This window comes from Magallana gigas, chromosome 6 (genome assembly GCF_963853765.1).
Source record: "Magallana gigas chromosome 6, xbMagGiga1.1, whole genome shotgun sequence".
In the NCBI taxonomy this organism is placed as follows: domain Eukaryota; kingdom Metazoa; phylum Mollusca; class Bivalvia; order Ostreida; family Ostreidae; genus Magallana; species Magallana gigas.
Window position 1 is genome coordinate 10,338,617 of NC_088858.1, and position 22,213 is coordinate 10,360,829.

General features: G+C 34.1%; 1 protein-coding gene across 6 annotated transcripts; it reads left to right on the plus strand.

Annotated features, from left to right (window-relative positions):
• Window positions 1–561: 561 nt before the first annotated feature.
• On the plus strand, window positions 562–21,232 carry LOC105347042 (coiled-coil domain-containing protein 9). Of its 6 annotated transcripts, none has more exons than XM_011455920.4 (13): window positions 562–689; window positions 5,619–5,716; window positions 6,548–6,667; window positions 6,930–7,001; window positions 7,243–7,368; window positions 8,491–9,153; window positions 9,539–9,706; window positions 10,075–10,256; window positions 10,647–10,714; window positions 15,479–15,535; window positions 16,445–17,689; window positions 18,190–18,282; window positions 19,429–21,232. In XM_011455920.4, the coding sequence occupies exons 2-12, from the start codon at window positions 5,705–5,707 to the stop codon at window positions 18,255–18,257; spliced, it is 2,781 nt and encodes a 926-aa protein (XP_011454222.3). In that variant the 5' UTR covers window positions 562–689; window positions 5,619–5,704; the 3' UTR covers window positions 18,258–18,282; window positions 19,429–21,232. The 6 variants fall into 6 exon arrangements, with proteins under 6 accessions (XP_011454222.3, XP_019930399.3, XP_019930402.3 ...); XM_020074840.3 differs by having other exon boundaries at window positions 10,647–10,684; XM_020074843.3 differs by having other exon boundaries at window positions 8,629–9,153.
• The last annotated feature ends 981 nt before the right edge of the window (window positions 21,233–22,213 follow it).

Sequence of the window (22,213 nt, forward strand, 5' to 3'; positions counted from 1 at the left end):
CCCTGTTTCATGCAGGTTGCAGTTTCATAATTTAGTGCCAATTCTATTTCCTCATATAGACTAGCTATAGTATCATCCCAGCGTCCACCTTCAGTGTATATACATGGAGGTACAGTAAGAATACGACACGTTCTAAATCTACAAATAGTTACTGCATCTTTCATCGAAGGAATATTTGCATAGGTACTTGTAAGTTATGCTTTTAATTTCAATTCCTTAATATTTTCACTTCGCTTTCTTATCTCCCGAAAAAAGTTTTCTTTATGTATTTTTTTCGAAAGAAAATGGATGCTGCGACAAAAAGTGGAAGAGCCAGCCCCCCACCTATGCTACGTGCATGCCAAGTTTGACTTGAATTATCAAATCCTTTGTATTTGTAACCAAATAAATAATTACGGCATTTCAATTCTTTTTATATTTAAAAAAAAAAGCACATGAAAATTGCCAGTCATGTAAATTAATTATTGTTCACCATATTATGTAATATAGATATCGGATGTCATTTATTTTAACAAGTTTGACTCCCCTTGTCCTTCTAGATCGCTGATATAATTTTCATTTTTGAGTATCAAGGGCACCTGCAACATTTTCGTAAAAGATCTCTATATTTGGAAGAGGAACTCTTCAATGTTGGAGGTAAAAACTAGAGGAGTGCCTGAACTGTTGGGAGACGGCAGGTTATATTTTTCGTAAGTTATATTTAATATTGCTAAAACTGTATGAAGTTGATATAGTCTCATCTAAACCCACATTTAAAGTTTGCAAAACAGTATGTATTTTACTGAGTTAAGCAAACGTAGATGTGATGCGCCTGAAAGATGATAACGAACAATCAGTGATGGTGTGTGATGTGGGGCACCAAATGGGGAACAATGAGTGGGAGAAAATACTTGTGTAAAACATCGTTTTACCAACAGAAATTAATTTGATAAGTTTTATATAATGACTAAACTTAAAAAATTGAAAAGCTTTCTTATATATATGCTTTATCTCTTTATAATATAACTTCAAGGTAACTACATCATTGATGATGTGTGGCCTGTGATATGACATTAATCTTCTTACCCATAATTGTCATACATAATGCGAGAGAGGAGAGGGGTTGGTTGTTATAATAAAACTACACAGTTACAAATGTATAGATATTTTATTAAATGAATTACTTTGTTATTTATGTCTCCGGTGAAAACTCCTCCACTCTCTCATTAATTCATCCCTAAACAACTATTTGGGGGGAACATTTGGTTTGGCAGCAAGCATGGACTGATAATTAGAAAAACAAAAAGGCCAAATTTTTCATACAGATTCTTTTGGCTGGTTGTATAGTAGATTATTACTTTTTAAAGTTAAAACGTACAACTTTGACAAATGCATGTGTATGGTTATCATGGTATGTTAGATGAAAAAATTCTATTTAGGCCTATATAGGGTTGGATACCGGTACACGGTACCAATACCATACCGAATAGTTGCTTTAAAAATACCGGTAAAATACCGTTTCATTTAATACCGGTACTAATAACGGTATTTCTGTATCTTTGAAACCTTTTTATACATTTAAAATAATTTTAAAAAACGATTTAAGACTCGCTAAAATCGAATTCTCCACGTATTAAAAGGAGAGGCTGGCTAATTAACAAAATATGTGCTTTATCATTCTTAGTACAATATTTGATTCGACTGCCAATACTTTAATAAATCAATACATAATTTAAAAAAAAAGTAAAATACATTTACAATAATAGTGTTTAAATTTTATTCTGACAATAAATGTAAATTGTTTTGCCTCGGACTAGAATGTCGCGATGTCATTGGATGAAACGCGTCACGTGGCTGCCTTACAAATTTCTTTAAAAGGCAAGCGTCAAAATTTATAGCGCAACATGGCGGACGTAACGTTATTTGAACTGATTTTCTACACAAACGTTTGTTTACATATCAAACTTTAGGTCCTCGACAAAACAAAACACTTATTAGGTTTGTTACTGACTGTTTAAAGAAATTTGTGGGGTCGGTAAAGTCCATAGAAGGCTCGGCTCCGCCTCGCCTTCTATGGACTTTACCGACCCCACAAATTTCTTTAAACAGTCAGTAACAAACCTAATAAGTAATATTAAAGACAATATAGCACAAAAGTTTTTTAATTATTTCCGTTCTATTTTCTGATGTTTCGTCAATTAGTGCGACCAAACAATGGCTGGCAACCGGGTAAAGCGCTCGGCTGTCAAGTCTCATTTCAGTAGGAAATCAGATGGTGGTGTTTGCAACCATTGTCAGTTATTTTGCCTGGAAAAAGGGGGAAATACCAGTAACTTTACTAAACATTTGAGAATCAGATTCAATTTATTTGTTTGTTAATCTTTTATTAAAAGATTGAAGCATAAACATAGTTTGTAAACTCGTATGTTATTGTAAATATACGATACTATCTTTATAAATTATAACACTGAAAGATCAAAAACACATTTATTGAAGAAAAAAAAATCATCATTCTCATTTATTAAGGTCTAGTACCATATCGTTAAAAATACCGTATCGTTTCAAAAATACCAGTATGGTATCGTACCGTTTAATTCTTAACGGTATCCAACCCTAGGCCTATATATCAAAATTCTTTTTAATACTCACTTTTCTCCTATGTTCTGAAAACCAGTTCATGCACACTTTTGATCTTCTTGAGTCTTATGATATATAGTCTGTCATTATCCATTTTAAAACTCCAAGGGATAAGGAAATTCAATGCTTTTCTTGATTTCTTATACATGTATACATACAGTGTACAATATAACTCCTCATCTCTAGCCAAGAGATTTTAGGTCCACTCCGCTGCCTACAAACCCTTAAGTTTGTTAGGTTTGTTCAGAAATTGTTGACTTGGGAAGATGACATATAAGCAGAAAACATGCAGTGTTGCTCTTTTGACATGAAAAAATACTTTTTTGTCCTTCAGGTTAAGATCTAGCTAGTAAATGAGTTTAAGGTGACTTTTTTAGTGCTAGATTCATAATGGCATTATATGATTTGATATTATATATATATTTCTTTTTCTCATACTTTAATTTTGTTGAAAATGAAACATTCTCATAAGAGTCATCACAATGAAATGACTCATATGAGAATGCTTCCGAATTACTTTCCATATGATTTCAAATGGAATGTGATGATCACATTCCATTTGAAATCATATGGAAAGTAATCCGGATACATATTAATATTTAATTTGATATATTTTTTAAAGGAGATATCAAGAAAGCATTAAGTACCATTTTTAGTAAAAACTGTAAAAAATTCTCTCTCTCCCCCCCCCCCCCCCACCCCCTGGGTCTAGCAACGGACAGGCAGCAATTCCAATCATTTTTTAGGGATGCATATATGGCCTGGTATGTCAATTAACCTTCTTGCAAATGTTGCTGACATGGACCAATATACATAAACTAACTTTGAAAAGTTCAATTTGAATTGAACTTTGAATTGTACTACTATAACAGCATTTTAATATTCTAGAAAATTTATCATTTTTAAGACTTTATAAAGTCTTATTTGAATATACATGTATAACACATTTGTTGTAAATCATTTGCATAGTTTGTGTGAACCTGTTTGTGTTGCATTTTCAGCAGATGCTTGGTCTGTTAGTTGCATCGTACAGTCAAGATTCATGCACTTTGAAACAGGTTTATCTCTCCAAATTTTGAGGTGTTTGATAGTTTGTTTGCTCAATTAAGAGGTTTTCCCATGTCCAGTGCGAAACGGTTTTGCATGCCAAGAACCTGTATAAACTTGCTTGTTTGCCTTTTTCGCAAGGAGTATGTAGAACATGTAGATTAAATCATGCTTAAAAGCACTGAGAAGATATTATTTTCCCTTGGATTCCTCAACAAATGAGAAGATATTTAAATGAATGACAAGTCAAGGGTTGACAAAATGCCAGATGACATTCTTACACCTAGGGCAACATATCAAAGGGACACGTGAATACCACACACAGTCACAGACACACACACACACACACGCACAGACACACACATGTGCTGACTTGATTGTAGAGGATATCCCAGCACAGCAGCTAATGCATGTGTACTAGCTGATACTGGTACATCTGCTCTTTATGCATCACATATGTTAACCTCTAAATGAAGCCTCTCTGAGGTTTGGTGATTTCATCAATGTTTTACAGAGAGCAGACAAACTTATTATAGGGATGTGATGAAATTCATAAAATCACTCATAGACTTTAAAAGAAATTGTATATTTAAGTATAGGTAACGTGTATCTTAAACTAATTAATAGGAAGCCAGGAACATTTCTGGGGGGTTGGGAATTATAATTGGCTAAGATAGGCTGGACCAGAAATGTTAGTTTTGCTAAGTGCATTTCATTTTATTCTGAGCTAGATAGATAAACATGAATACTTTTATTTATTATTATTTTTTGGCATAACTTCATACATACATTTTCGAGAATCTTGTGATTACAAGGAAATGGGAGTGGAGAATTATATTCACTGAATATAAAAGACAACTATGAAATTTGTGTCTTAATTAATATTCATATAGGAGACATCGTTAGAATTGAGTTTTAATTACACAATAGCAGAACAAACCCAATTATGTTGCTTATTTTATGCCTAGATTATTCAGGTGTATCTTTACATGTAGGATGATTGATTCTCCTCAATAGATTGATAACAAAGACACAGGTATTTCAGGTATGCTGCCTAGGTCAGCTCTAAATGACTCCTGACACTTAATATTCTGTGTCAACCCCCAGTTTTTACATGTGTAATACACAACACACTGCCATAGATTTAGTCTGTCACTTTCACCAAGTGCTAATAAATGTTAGAAAGTGATAACTGTTATTTTGTAATAAAGGGATTGAAAGTTACAATTTATTGTCTGTGCTTTATGAAAGTCTCGCTGAGTGTTTATATGTCTTAGTCATTTTGATATCTACATGCATATGTCGCCAATGATTGGCCTTTGGAAGAAGAGTCTTGTTCAGTTGTCTGTGGTTTGAATGTCATGTGTCTGGTTCATTTGTACATGTAATGTTAGGGATGGTATATGTTGGATTTATTTAATTCAGTAACCGTATATTAATAATATTTACATAGCCATGCACTCAATGACTGATCTTTATGTTGCGCAACATGTAATATAATTTAAAAGTAGATATACATATTATTATTCATAAACTTTAACTACCATATTGAGATCCTATTCTCTAAAGATTGTGAAGATTAGAAATTGAAGAGATGAATGTTGGTGTTAAAAACATTAATATATATATATTATACCAGTAAATGTAAATCTGGAAACCTGTACGGTACCACATTTTATGAAATTCAATTTTATTAAGATATTTATTTAATACTTAGATTTTAGGAGTGCATTGGAATATGTTTACTGGTAATTACAGTGGATCTAGAATGCATGTATTATATAGAAACTTGCTTTTCATATTATATTTCTCAAAGTAAGTCAGTGATAATAACACATGGCTTTCAGAGATACAGATTCCAAAATGTTTGTTAACATTCGTTATTTCCAGTCTATTCAAGCTGTCATAATACATAAATCAAACTCTGTATGCAGACTTATGATGTGTACTTGCAGGAATGGGGCAATAGAGACTCCAACAGTGAGCTACCATCTGCTGCTGACTAGAATCTCTTCAAGCTGTCCAGAGTCCATACAACAACATGTCTAGTCAGGTATAGTGTTAGCAGGGCAATCTCACAACTAAATGCTTACATATACATGATACAGAACCATTCAAACATGGCCATGGACTTTTGGTGTAACTGCATGTAGTGTTAGCAGGGCAATCTCACAACAAGACATTTATAGAACCATTCAATCAATCTCACAACTAAACATCTACATATAGAACCATTCTAACATGGCCATGGAACTTTAATGTAACTGCAGTACTGCATATAGTTTTAGCAGGACAATCTCACAACTAAACATCTACAAATAGAACCATTGGAACATGGCCATGGAACTTTAATGTAACTGCAGTACTGCATATAGTTTTAGCAGGACAATCTCACAACTAAACGTTTAGATATAGAACCATTTTAACATGGCCATGGACTTTTGGTGTAACTGCATGTAGTTTACACCTCAAAACAAGTTAAAATTTGATGCTGGCCTTTATGATGGTAATCGAAATATGCTTTGATTCCATTGGACTTTAGTGAAATTAATGTTTTGATTACATAGGAGCAGCTAAGACTAAGAGTTGCTGTGGATTTCTGTGAGCAAATGACAGAATGTCCATAGGATAGAATATACATCAAATAACAAACATAAACATGAATTTTACATGATTAACCCTTTTGAGTCCATGTTCCAATGGCTCTACTATATCAGTCTGTTGATATAAATTGAGTCTCTGAACGAAATTTCATATACATGTAGTTAGAAAGTTATAAAAATGATTACAGCATATGTTGTAGACTCTACTACTGTAAAGGATATATGATAATATTCTTTGTTTTGAACTGTACTTATTATTATAGTGGTTGTTTTTGTTGCAGGTAAATGCAAACCAGGAACTTTTCCTGGACATCCTCACAAAAGAGGAAAAAGAAGCCTTACTCACCAAGAAGATGGAGGAGATAAGGAAGAAAAACGAGGCTCTTCGAAAGAGACACGAAGTAAGGATATACACCTTCATGTGTAGACTACATTCAATCAAGGATATGTATTTATAGTATTGGTCGGTAGTATGTAACATACATGTACAAAGATTATGATAACAATGTCTACAAAAGCAGGCATTATCTTTAAAGCTGATAAAGATAAAGTTGAGGAGTTGATAGTATATAGAAAATGATGTCCAATCAGCAAGGCCATGCTAGTTACGGATTGAATACACGTTATATGTTCCTTGAATTTGAAGGATTTTCTTTGTCACAGGAAATAGAAGCAGAAAAAAGGGCAGTTTCAGGGGGCGCTAAAAATGCAGCCTCACCCAGGAAAGAGACAAAGGTATGTTTTTTAGAGATTTTTTACTGCTAGAAGATTTTAACAAAGTGAGGTTTGAATATTCTCATTATCATAAAGACAATATGATAAAAATTATGCTTTTACTGTAGATTAAAAGTTTGTGTGTTGCTTACCCCCCCCCCCCCCAAAAAAAAATTGAAATTGTTGGAATTGTCAAGAATGAAGTTGATATGATGTATTAGGGTTTTCTCTGGGTGTAATGATAGAGTTTTGAATGTTGTAGCCTCTACCTGGAGAAGAAACTCCCAAAGAATCAGCAGATGGTAAAAAAGAGAGACCCAGGCAGCCTAAACCTGCCGGCCGGGGGAGATCCCCCAATAAGGGAGCCAGGGATGCTCCAAGGGCACAGGTACGCATGACCTGTAATTGTACATGTAGACAAACAGAAGACACAGGCATCTGACATTATTTTTTTTATTTTAAATAAATGAAAAAATATGCCCTCTTCTGAATGATATACAAGGTTCACATTGGCACCATACTGGATTTTTTCTAGGACTGTCTGAAACTAAAGAATTAACTCATTTTGCGATTCTCTTCACCTTACTATTGGTCTTTAGCATCTTGGCTTACTACTGATACAACCAAAATACCACGTTGTATTTGGAATTCACAGAAATATTTCTATATTCTGTATCTTCTGCTTCTGGAAAGAGATAAATGACTTTTTAAAGGGAGGACAGAATTGTATATGTCACCCAAAATGGTGGCAATATGTACATATTGAATGAACAGTGAACACATAAAGATTGGTGTTAATTTTTTTTCAAAATGAGGCAATTAAACAAAGTCAGGTGCCCGTGACAGAAGACTTACATGTATGTAATGAACTTTGCATGGTCAGATAAAAATGCAATTGTACCTGCATTTGTTAGAAGTAATTGGAAGCTTACTTACTTGAATGACTGGTAAAATTGACTGCTCTAATGAATGTACATGGATGGGATAATTACTCAAGTTGCATGTCATTTGATTGTTGTATTTTAAAGCTTTGGGCCCTTGATTATGCATTTTTCTGATCAAACCAAATAGCATCTATTAGTGTTGTGTAACAAAGTATAACAAAAGTATTGCCTAATTTAAGATATGGAAAAAGAAAGAATGTTTACATCAATGCTGAAAATTAGTTTTGAAGATAAATTATGATAGCACATGTATGTAGAGTTATAACAGTTCATAAGAATGGGTTGTTGATTTGAAAAATATATGAGTTATGTGATTTCCTTGTATTTGTGAATTTTCAAATTATTCAATAATCTAGACATTGATGTGAAGAGTCTCTTGTAGAAATAGAAATAAAGGTTACGAAAAAAATAAAGATTCATTTATTGTATTAAAACAGAGAATTTTGTAATTAATTTCATAAAACATTATTAAATGTTTATACACATACAATCTAATGCAATACCTACATTTGTACTAACAGCATGCTGCTTCCTGTTATACTGCATGATGTTGTATATTGGTGTAGGATATTCGAGTTGTACGCAATCTTTCTGGAGAAGAGGGGAGCACTGACCGCAATATTCAGATGGTTAATGAAAATAGTGGCTCAACAGATGCTCGCCCAAGAAAAACCTCCAAAAATTCCAAATCTTCTCGATTTCAGAGGCCTGGGTCTCAAACCTTCCCTGATGAAGAGGCAGTTGAGGATCAACGGTGGGAAAAACCCCGATATCAGAGACCGTTGTCTCACGAAAAAAATGATGCTCGTGGGGAACATCATCATTATCAGCGGCACTCGTCCAATGAAGAGGAGCAGGGAAGGAACCAGCGTCGCGGAAAGCGGCCTCCAGTAAACCTGACACAGGATGAGGAGGTGTCAGAAGGAGCGTATGAAGCTCTTAAAAGACAGCACCAGCAACTCAACTATCAGCCCAGAAATCAAGAGTTTCGGGAACATGATTTTAGGGATAACAGGGGCAGAAGGAATAGAAGGTTTCAAAGGCCTTATTCCAGGAATGGTGACACTCGACGAAGTTTTGGAGACTCCGGTCAAGACTTCTCAAACGGATTTCAGGATGGGAATCATCCACAAGGAGAATCAGAATTTGAACCTCAAGCCAAACGCATACATGGTGGTAGACACCAAAGGAATGAAAACAAAGGCTATGACTTCTCCAAGAGCCCTCTCGTAAGTTTTTTCAGAGAACGAAAGTTATGAAAGTATTGGAAAAAGCTCTGTGTAGGAAAGGCATGAAATTCTTGATGTTCAGTATTGCCTTTAGTTGTGTGACAGTTGTTTGCATGTGATGTATGAGTTACTTTTGATTTATTTTTTCTTGTATATGTATAAGTTCAAGTTTGGAAGTGTATGCATTTCCTATAATGTTGCATATGTACTTGAGAAAACTGTGTACTGTGAAATCCCTACAATTAACTGTCAATATTAACATCATATTACTTGTATGATTTCTTACATATATCATGATACACTTTAGGCATATAATCGAAAAGTTTTGTTTGAACAATCTTGACCACTTTATGCTAGTGTAATACAGAGATATTTGACCTTGTAGGGCCCTCCACCAGACCCAGCGTACAACTTCTTGTCCGACAGATATCGTCATGGTGAGAGACAGATGGAGAATCCGAAGGGCGAGTTCTCCAGGCGGCACCCTAAGAACTATGGTGGAGAAGACTTTGGCAACGTGAAAAACAGAATGAGAAAGGAACGAGATAGACAGGTTCTTATTACTCACACGGAATTAAGTCAATACATACTGTTTACAGGGAAATATTCTCCCCCATTTTATTTTCGCACCTTTTGCCCTCGTTGTCAAAGGGCGAATTTAAGACTAAGCGAATTCTATATTGCAAATAATATCTATGTTAACACACAGGGCGAAACCGTTTGCAGTTGTTTAAGGGCGAAAATAACACGAGGCGAAAATAACACGGGGCAAAAATAACCCTGTATACAGTATACAAATCATTGTTCTTTTGTTCCAACATTGTTTAACCTTTTAACAACAGCAATTTCTGTCTTTTCATACATGAATCTCCATTTTACAGTCCTTTAACATTGTTAAACCTTTGGAACAATATCTTTCAGGATCGAGGAAGAGGTGGTCCTCCTAGAAGTAAAATGGAGATGTCAATAAACATGACAGGAAGAGAAAGGAGGGAGTATGTGGAGTGGAAAGCGGAGAGAGAGAAAGTGGATCAGGCTCGCATAGACAGACAAAAATCAGCATCCGGCGAGTGGAAACGTGAATGGGATGTCAAAAAAGACGAGTAAGAAGATATACAATTTTGTTTTAACTCGCTGTAATGTGGTGTATATTGGCCTAGTATGCCTACTTTTTTTCATTGTACATGTATTACAACCAAATAATGTTGACCATAACAGTATTTACCGGGTATTGATCTTTTGTGCATGTAGTCATCAAAGAAACCAGAAAGCATTCTCAGAAGTTATGAAAATGGAATAAATGTAAATTTTATCACAAGAAAAGTCAAGATGGCAAGAGACTAAGATTTAAAAAAAATGATGCTCTTTTTCTTGACCAAAAGATGCTTTTAAAATATTACTGCCTGTTGGTCTTTTCTTAATATATACACATGTACATATGAGGCTTTAAGAGTTGAAGATATATATGTATATATTAACACATTATTTTACAGAGAAGTCGCCCAGCGAGTAGAGCCAGGAAAACGACCAGGTAATCTAGCCGTAGTCAGGACAAACACAGGTATTATCAGACACAACAGAAAAACAATACAATTGTTCTCTCTCAATCTGTTTCTGCTTTATAAGACTTTATCAATGCTTTTGTCAAGGGATCAACTTTGTTATAATAGTATATTTTTACAAGTTTCGTTATGTCTATTGTATAAATTGTTCCGGAAATGTCTTCCAATTTTTTTTTGCAAGCCAGCAATTGTCTATTTTATTCTTGGTATAAAAAAAACCTTGGTTAGCAGATATGTCAGCATAAATTGTTTACTAAAATTTCAAAAGTGATGACATATTTTTTTTTTATTTTCCAAAATTTTTTTCAAGTAAATTTATCTGAAGAAAGCACTTTTAAAATTTCTTTGATGGTATACAAGTATCAAATGATGTGAAATTATGTAGACCCAATCTATAAAACATAATTGGATTAAAGTAAAAAGAAACAAAGGCCACTCTGAGATGACCCCTTCTGAGACATTGATAGATCTTGTATAGTGTATCATAGAGGAGTGATTTTACGAGTCTAATATAAATAAATAGTACATTAGGCCACAATTAATATTTCTCATCCTGAATTGCCAAAATATGGGGCGGGTGGGCAGATTTTATTTTTTTAAAACACCTTTTTCTCTGTTCATGTTCTAGAAATAACAACTGCTCTATTTTTTAAAAATTGTTAATGCAAATATGAGTAACCAAACCCAATTTTAATCTTTTAATTTCATTTTATTTCAACTTAACTGTTAATGCACGAAGACATTTGTATCCTTATGATTACAATCATGACTGGAAACACACATGTTTAGACAGCCATTAAAATCTTTTGAAGTTTTTGTATCGGAGCCGATTTTTTTTCCCAAAATTTTTTTCAATACTTTTTTTTAGCTCACCTGAGCTGAAAGCTCAAGTGAGCTATTCTGATCACTTTTTGTCCGTCGTCCGTCCGTCCGTCTGTCCGTCTGTCTGTCCGTCTGTAAACTTTTTACATTTTGAACTTCTTCTCTAAAACCGCTTATCCAATTTCAACCAAATTTGGCACAAAGCATCCTTATGGGAGGGCGAATATAAATTGCAGAAATAAAAGTCCGATCTGTATTCAAAGCGGAGAAAACCTTGAAACTGTAGAAAAAGGGGGGTGCATTTTAAAAAATCTTCTTCTCAAGAACTACTGATTCCAATTCAACGTAGTTTAGCATAAATTATCCTTATGGGAAGGAAAATATAAATTGCAAAAATTAAGGTCTAATTCTGTTTCAAATATGAGTTATCACGAAAATAATAATAAAGGAAAGGCGTGTTTCAATCAGTTAAATAGCTTCGGATTCGGCATCCGGTAAAATGGGTAGACAAGACTTGGCCTGGGCAAAACAAAAGATTGGCAGTTATTAATCTGCCAATCTCATTAAAATTTCAGGATATTTGATGGACCAGTATATTTATATTTGCTGTAAATATTGCTGCAAAATAATGCGTATTTGGAATTGACGATTGCCGATCTGCCCCGGCTTTTATTTTGCCACGGCCCGGGTTTGCGTACCCATTTTACCAAGACTCGTATTCCATACATCTAAAACGAGGTTCTTTGTTTAAAGCAGCCATGACATTATACGAAAAAGGGTCGATCTGACTATGATGAATTTGCTTGTTGTGCAACAGTTCGCGAATGAAGGGAAATTTTTGAAACATGCAAAATATATTGGTGCCGATTTTGTGAAGTAAATTGAGGCTAAATATTTCAATGCGTTGACAGTTTTCACACATGACGTTGGTGTTAGCTTGTTCTGATTTTCGTTTCGTTTTCATTATTTATGCTTTGTAACCTGGGAACTATCGTCTGTATTTCGTGATTTTTACGTATCAAATCAAACAGAGACTTCGGTAAATCAAACAGTTAACTGTTTACCTGCGCAAATTAAGCAAAATCTGATGTATCAAAAAAGTACTGAAATACAATTCATTCTATCGGTGATTCGGCATTATGTTTTGCGTAATGGTATATTAATGCAATAGGTTTTGTTGAGATGCTCGGCATTTTCTCGAGTTTATTCAGTTTAAATAGAGTTTGATATCGCTGTCGGAAATATGTAGGTATATACATGTACATGTATATATATGATTCATTTCGAAAATATAAATTGTGTTCTTTATTTGTTATAGTGCATGTTTCTTGTGTTTTAATTGTTTACAATTTCTATTTACTAACCATATTTGAGTGTTAAGCTTCGAATTATAAGCAAGATACAGAGATTTGCTCACGATTCTATGTTTGTACACAGATCTTAAAAACTAAAGATTAAAAAACTAAAAAAAATTTCAATATTTATTAAGAAAATTTTCAAAGTCTCTTCTTCCAGAAACCAACTTTAACAACTTATTGTATTGTAAACTTAACCTTTTTTAGCTCACCTGAGCCAAAGTCTTCTCAAAAACTATTAGGCCAGGAAAGCTCAAATTTGAGTGGAAGCATCCTCAGATAGTGTAGATTCAAGTTTGTTCAAATCATGGTCCCCGGGGGTAGGGTGGGGCCACAATAGGGGGATCATGTTTTACATAAGAATATATAGAGAAAATCTTTAAAAATCTTTTCAAAAACTATTAGGCCAGAAAAGCTCAAATTGAAATGGAAGCATCCTCAGGTAGTGTAGATTCAAGTTTGTTCAAATCATGATCCCCGGGGGTAGGGTGGGGCCACAATTGGGAGATCAAGTTTTACATAGGAATATATTGAGAAAATCTTTTAAAAATCTTCTTCTCAAAAATATTTGGCCAAGAAATCTCAAATTGGCATGTAACCATCCTTAGGAAGTGTAGATTCAAGTTTGTTCAAATCATGGTCCCTGGGGGTAGGGCGGGGTCACAATGGGGGATGAATTTTTATAGATAGAGAAAATCTTTAAAAGTCTTCTTCTCAACATTATTAGGCCAGGAAAGCCCAAATTTGAGTGGAAGGATCCCCAGATCATATAGATTCAAGTTTGTTTAAATAATAGTCCAGGGGTAGGGTGAGGCCACAATGGGGGATGAATTTTTACTTAGGAATATATAGAGAAAATCTTTAAAAATCTTCTTTTTAAAGAATTTTGGCCAGAAAGGGTTTAAACTTGTGTAGAGGCATCCTCGGGTAGTGTAAATTCAAGTTTGCAAAATCACAGTCCCTAGTGGTAGGGCGGGACTGTGATGGCGGTTTGAATTTTTACGTAGGAATATAAAGAGAAAATCTTTAAAACTATTCTGGGAAAGTGTTCGGTTCAAAACTCAGTACTTAGTGTGAAAGCAAAGGTTATGCAGATTTAAGTCTGATGAAACCATGATTCCCTAGAGAAAAATGGGGCCATGAAATGGGGGGGGGGGGGTATATAGGAATAGAGACAAATCTTCTTACAGGTACAACAACAAAAGGGGCTTGGTATTTACCAAAAAATAAGAGGTTGATAAAAATTGGCAGATTTTCAATTTTTTTAGCAAGATCTACTGTACTCAGTTGTCAAGATATTTTGATACTGTAATGCTAATTTGATCAGAATTAAGGCAATTGTTGCTCAGGTGAGCGATGTGGCCCCTGGGCCTCTTGTTTCAAAATAAAATAAAATGCATCAGGGCGGGCCATTTTCAGAGGGGCGGGCGGGGATGATAATCTAAAATTTAATTTTATGTGGTCTTATGGTCAATCTGCTTGAAAGGCATGCACTACATGAACATACAATTAATAAGCCAATGGTTGGAATTTTTTTCCTGTCATAAGTTCAAAGGTGACATGGTAAGACGAATCAAATGTGTATGGTATATTTTTGTTCTTGATTCTCTTTTTTAACAAAGGTTTGAATTCTGGGGTATATTGGTACTGATGTTAAAAGGACAGAATTAAGATGTACTGGTATTTTGAATTTATTAGACTATATTTGACAATTTTTGAACTCTAAATTATGGTAGGTGAAGGACCCTCATTTACATTGTATATGCATTGTACAGTTCACAAGGTCAAAAGTTTCAGGTCATATTTATCGCTTATTAAATTCACAAACATTACAAATTTGATACCATAATAATTATTATGACATATTAATAGTTTGTGTAAACTGTCATTTACGTATGAGGGAATTATTTTAGCTGTTTACAGTATTTGGAATTGAACGATTTTCCTGTTTTCGATAAAGGACAAAGGACTGACTTTCAGTTGATGAACCTTAAGTACAATCCTGTGTGTGACAATTATTATAATTAGTGCTTGACAGTGATTTGCAGTATTTACCAAAAGATAATTGTTTTTTGTTTAATAATGAAACAATGTTTGATTTGGTATTTCAATTAATATTATTGTAATCAGAAAGTCATTCAACTTACTTCAAGATTTGTTGGATGATGTTGTGTATCAAATGGGTTTGACGGACCTCAGTCATTGGAACTTCATAATGATTTTCAACCTTCACACAGATATTGAATATTGTTTAATAATGAAGCAATTTGATAATCCCAAATGTGATATTTGATGGTAACCAGAATGATAGATATATGTACCTACCCATTGGAAGCTGCAATTCCGCAGTGCAGGTGCTCATGAGTGCTTGCAAACCTTTGTGAATTGTTTGAATTATTTGTGGGGAAAGAAAATTCAGTCCAATACGATTAAAGACACAAGTCAATAAAATGTTGAGAAATAAGGATTGTTGATGGATGGTATCAATTTTTTTGTGAAAAACAAGCTTTTAAAGGTATGGTTAAATTTATAACAACAAGAGAATCTCTGATCATTGTTGACATTGCCTGTCCTTTTCACTTAAAGCTGGTCGCATCGGAAGTGGTCGATTTGACCGAGGGGACAGGGATGAACGACCTCTAGGTGAGGGCATGCTCATCACAGCGTCCCATACAGCTGTGTATCCCATGATTCATACTTAGTTCTCACACCAGTAATTTCATTCATACTCAATCTTTAATCAGCTACGAGTATTATGACATTATTTTATGTATATGATTTTTTACTCCTTAAACTTTGGGAATGTGCATGTAGATGTACTTTCATTTTCAATAATACATGTATAGACCTGGTATTATAGAGGGAATTATACTTATCTTATTTAACCACCTGTTTCCCATTTTATTTTTTACCCCAGTATAGTTGTGAATGAAATACTATACCTTACATACCATTTTTGTTTTTTACCTGAGTTTTGCATGTGCAGGTATGGCTACAATGAGTGGAAAATTTAATAACTATACAGTGTAATAAGTACTAATAATGGTACATGTACTTCATTTCGAAGTAGAAATAAGCTTCAACCTTAATAACAAGAGTTGGGATGATATTTTGAGCTGAATTGGTATTAGTTATCATCCTTTATGAAATATAAAGATATTTGTGTTGCATATAGAAATAACAGAGTTTCATTAAGGAGCTAGAACTGCTGTTTTGTTTTGTTGGCTAGTGAATTTACATTTATATTTATAAGACATACAGTGTATGCAAACAATCATGCATATTTGGTTTAGTTTAACATTTAAGCTTACTTCTTGTTTTTATCACATTGCTTGTCCATATTATTTCTAATATTTATTTTTCCTGGTAACACCCAAAAGATGAATTTGTTGTGAAATAATGAGTTATTAAACTGTGGTTAACTGTAAAAAAAAATTTTGATTAATTAAATGAATAAAATAATTTATAGAATATTATAAACAAAAATTTTTACAATAATGAGATAGGATTTAGAAAGCCTTTTTAATGATAAAATTATAACAATCTTTTCAGGACCTGGACGTAAAGATTCCAAGGAATCCCAGGGGAAACCACAAGCTAATGGAGTTGCACAAGAACGTTTGGCAGAGAAAGATGCTTCAGCACCACGTCCAGTCGGAAGAGGCAGGGGACGAGGGAGAGCCCGAAACAAGGGAGGAAGCACTGGGAACGACCCGGGGAGAGTGAGGACGTACTCTGGAGAGGACCGGCATGTGGAATGTAAGAAAGACCTGCTGGTCATTAAGGTGGACAACACACCAGGAAAGAAATCGGATCAGGTGGAAGTGGAGTACTCTGATGGAGAGAATGAGCCCCATTGTGGAGACCAAGCTGAGGCCCACCAAAAGAAGGCTGGACCTCATGCAGAGGAGTTGTGGTGGGATGAAGAGGGGGATGATATTGGACTGGAACTGCAGGGCATTTCAGCAGAAGATGAAATTTTTGAGCAGAAGGAGCTGTTTGATGATTATCATGAGGATGGATTAGATGGTAAAGGCTGCTTTGAGGATGCTCCCGGACAACCAAGCCAGGGAGACGAGGATGAATGGGAAGATTGTACGACAAGTGAGGATTTCTCGACAGACAGGAGTCAGAGCCAAACATCTGTCTCGGATGATTTAAGCTCTCCTCTTAAGGTCAATCTCAATCCTGATGCACCTGTGTTTACTCCAACTTCCCCTATATCACCAAACCCACTGTCAACAAGATTAAGCAAGGAATTAAAGCTTGAGGAGAAGTCCTCTAAACAAAAGAAAAGCGAAAAGAAAAAGAAGGACAAAGAAGAGGAAACAGAAGAAGAAAATACACAAGAAGAAGAACAAACTTTAGTAGAAGATAAAACCCCAGTAGATGAACAGAAAGCCCCACTGGACAGCAATGAAGATGTTACTGAACATTCCAAAAGTGACTCTGATCACTTAGACTCTGAGAAAATTTCTCCAGTATCAGAGGAACTGGTATCAGCTTCCTCTGAAAAGGAGTCAGAGGGTGGTGTTTCGTCAGAGAAGCCGACTTTGGCAGACTCTGAGACCCCACCAAAGGATCCTGCTGTTAAAGCAGGCAGTAGCCCCCAGGTTGAGGGCACTTCTGACAAATGTCAGACTCAACAAGATCCTCCTGCTGTGAAGGAAACTGAGGAAGAGACAGCTCGAAATGAAGCTGGGAATAACTCCCAGACTGAAGTCGAAGCTGATGTTAAGAACCAGCAAGAAACTAATGCTGAGAATATGGAAGACACAGAGGCAGAAGCCAAAAAAGGTGGGCTTTTACAAGTTACATTAGGTCATACCTGTATATATTTGTCTGATCTTAACATTTTTATTAGATATCAGTACATGTAAAAAGCATGAGATATACATTTGAATTTCGATATCTCGAACACTGATATCTCGAATACAGTGGATATGTCGGAGTGATTTGTAAGTCCCAACCACTTAGCTTTTTAAGTATTTTACCCTTGATATCTCGAATACTTTGATATCTCGAAGATTTAAACAGTCCCATCTAGTTCGAAAAAAACGAAGTTTGACTGTATTTTTCATATTCAGTCAAACCTATCGAGATATCCGAGTATTCGAGATATCAAGGGTAAAATACTAAAAGTTTAAGTCTTTTGGACCTAATAATCACTTCGACATATCCATTGTATTCAAGATATCGGTGTTTGAAATACCGAAATTCAACTGTATGTTGATAATGTTATGTGTGTGCATCAGTGCATTTATACATGTTCATAATTAAGGCATAAATCATTACAGAGGAAGATCAGAAGGAGGACAAGGAGGCCACACCCACTCCTCAGGGGGAGGGGGAGGAGAGTGCCTAAATCAGATCAACAGCTGTCCCTCTCTGTAAGTACCCATACCAAAATTAAGGTCAAGATCTAGTAAATGATTCCAGTCTTTTTGGTGCTAGAACCACTATGACGTCATAATTGATTTGAAGAATTTTTTTCCCGTAGTTTACGACTTTAAAGGAATTATGTAGAAAATTAAACAATTTCTTGACATTCTATGTTAAATCATGATAAAAGTAATCCCTGTTACTATATTCAATTTGACATCATTTTAAAGAGGAGGTCAAGGGCTTGTTTAATTCCGTTTTTGGGGAGACTGAAGGCATTCTAGATATAATTTATTAGTCAAAAATGGACAAAACTCTGAAATTTGTTCCTCAGTTCCTTGATATTTCATTGAAAATGACAGTTTAAAACATGATTTTTCATTGTGTTTACCAAAAATTTTAGCCCCGGTACACCCTATCAAACAAAGCTATTGTTATGAAGCATTATTGAAAGAATTTATATCTTAAATTTTATGAACCTGTAGGCACCTTTCATTTACTAGATCTTGACCTTAAGTTACCAGTTACTGACTTTATAATGAGTCAAATTTTTCCAGGAATTTGGGGATGACAGTGATCATGTACGAGGTTTGAAAACTCAAAGTACCAGTAGATCTAGGTTAACCATCTAACTAAATATTCAACAAATGTACATGTATTAAAATAAAATCATTATCATCAAGTAAATGCATTAGGTTAGCACTACATTTTATATTAACAAACAAGAAACTCAACTGTGACTGTTCATTCATAACGTGGATATTGAATGGAATTTATCTTTCTTTGATTGTTAGTCACAGGACTTGCATCTGTGGATAAACCCATATACAAATTACTGGCTTTTTGAAAGCAACTTTAGGCAATCTTCATACTTGTGTCAGACATGGTAAAACCAAACAAATTGTACCTAATGTATAAAATTCTGTACTGAAAAAGACAATTTAAGATGACCAACAAATATTTGTATTTCTTTAGATTTTATTTATTTAGACCAACCTAAATTTGTTTTCTTCCTTGTTTTTACACAAGTTATTCCTTGATACAAGTTAGTTAATTGACATCAGTAATGAGGATCCATTTTGTTTGCTGCCAATATTCACTGAATCAGTTGTTTGTCTCTTGAACTGTTAACACAAGTGTATTTATAATTTCAGTTGTACGAGAGGTCAGGACAGTTTCCATAGTCATTTTTCGTCAACCATCCATTAGATGGTTATTCAGCGCAAGAAGAACAATATTTTGAAGAAAAAAAATGCACATGTATTTGTATGATAGAATAGAAAATGTAACGATCATTATCGGGTCATCCGATTTCTTATTGTTTGATAATGTGTTAAAGTATCAATGGAATTCATTCTTACATAGTAAAAAATACTAATTTGTGGTGTTAAATGTATATCTTAATGATATCATGTAGTTACAGATATAGGTAATTGTACTGTATTGAGGTCAGTTTTATGTAACCAACTGTAATGCATATATAGTCATGCACACATTTTATCACAAAATCTAAGGACAGATTTTTCTGAACTAGTATTGCAGAAACAGATTTTTTTTCCATTGAAATAAATACCTGTTTTATATCAAATCATTTTTTAAAGTTTTTTCTTTCAGCAGACTGGTATATTTCACAGTGAATACATGTACTTTGAATACATATAAAATGGACATGTCTTTGTGAAAATTAATGACAAGATTTGAGAATTGAGTGTCTTTATGCTACTACTGCTGCTATTGATTATTGTGGAGGCAATACTAGTAGCCCCTGTGTTTGAAGTCCAGTGGCACCTGCTACATGCCATACTTCTATCAGGCTCTTGTTGTTGTAAGCTATTGTGTTCTGTGAATCTTTACTGAGACCCTATCCACTAACTTAAAAGATGCTAAAAGTTGTGTGATTAGGGAATGGACTTGGCTTTTATACATATAAACTTTTTTGGCTGTATGTTTGAGACTAAGATACATGTACATGTACCTTATCTCATTCTTTGAAATTTTTTTGGCATTAGAAGTTAATTTTTTTCCAGAAGTCATATGAATATTTTTTAGTTTTTGATTGGTGCAAAGTTGTACATATTTGTATGAAAAGAGATTCATGTTGGAGATTTTTTAAGTATAATTGAACATTTTAATTTTGCACATGAACAATGCATTTGGTGCTTTTACAACATATCATTTTCAAAGGATGATCATGTGCATGTTGATATGGAATAAAAAAAAAATTTGCGTGATTAAAATTTTATAAATTTTGAGAAAATTAATTCTTCATATAATTAATAATTTGCAAATTTTGTTATATTATATTTTTGTTTTTATTTTATACATTGAAAGTACTTCAGTTGCTTTAGTTTTGTTCCTGAATGTCTTTTCATTTGTCCTTAACTTATTTATGTTTGTGAACTTTTTTAAATATGTATCACAAAGAATTAATTGACCTTTTTTGTTCAAATATTCAGTGATCTAGTGTTTTGTTGGTGTGTTATTTATGAAGAATGGGCGTTTTACACAGCTTCATTTTATATTCTTATTGTTTTATAGTATATGTATTGATGCATATAGAGAAAAATCTAAAAATTTAATAATATATAATATGAAAAAAAGAGGAAAATTTGAAGAAAAAAAAGGAAACCAAAAATAGGTATATATCTTTGTAAGGATTTGTATGTTCATCATAGATTTGAAAGGTTAACACATTATACTATAGTATCAAATACATTATGATGGGGTGAGATGTCACCCACTATGGGGCTTACTTTAGAATATTTGTGAGATCAGCCTTCGCCCTGGGAAACATTCCCTTTTTTCAGATTGCTTTTGTCAGTGAAAGCTTTATCATTATGAGATAATTAGTTTTAAATATTGTTAACTAAAGATACTTTTTTTACGCATTTGAGAGGCATTGTTCATGATCAAACTCACCATGCGAGATTGATGATAAATAAAACTCGACATCATGTTTCTCTTTGTTGTTTTTTCTTTGAGAGAGTCCGTCAGGGACCAAGAAAATGAGAACAGACCTGAATCAGTAGCCATTTAACAAAAAAACCCTTAAGTTTAATTTTCATCGTATTTAAACTAAAAAAAACTTCAGATTTTACAGTAACACTACAGAAAAAGGTTGCAAGCTTTCCTCCATGAATACAACAGGTACTGCTCAATGTGAATTTGAGCAGTTGGATGCTTCATTTGGTTGTTTAAGTGGGTTTGAATTTAGCGCCAGCAGGCTTTGTCATTTATTGCTGCCTTCAGAACTCATGAACCACCGATGTTTTTTGCATTTAAAGTTCTCTTTGAATTTGTCATAAGTTTAAATGAAAAGTACAATGAACTAAAAATACTTTATTGATATTATTGATCAGAGAAAGTTACAAGAACAGAATAGTCAAAAAAGTATGTCGAAAATTCTCGCCGTCTTGTTTTCGTTGTTGCCAAAACAATCAATCGATCTTGAAATACTTCACAAAGAGTACAGATTTCAAATGTCAAAGATATATAACGTAAAATTAAGCACGATTCAACAATATTATATACATGCATGTGTTCTAGTAAACAATGAGCAATGTCACAAAAACTATGACTAATTGGCAAAGGTTTTGGGTTTTTGGTGTTGTTGTGTGTTTTTTTTTGGGGGGGGGGGGGTGCCCATTTGACGTTGAGTTTGGGTTTTTTTTTCATTCATTGGTACAATATACATAGGAGAATCACCCCGGATAAAGAGTACATTACATTCTTATTTACCATTTGTAAGCAAACTATAACTGGTTAATATAACATCGACTTTCCATTACATATGGACTGGGAGCACATGACTCTTTCTCAGTTATCCGAAAAGCAAGCATGTACGTACATACTTGTTTAGAGTGAGGGAATGTACGTGCGTGGAAGAGGGTGGATTCTTTCTTTCATTGTTATTACCAAATCTATCATTGTCCTTCATTG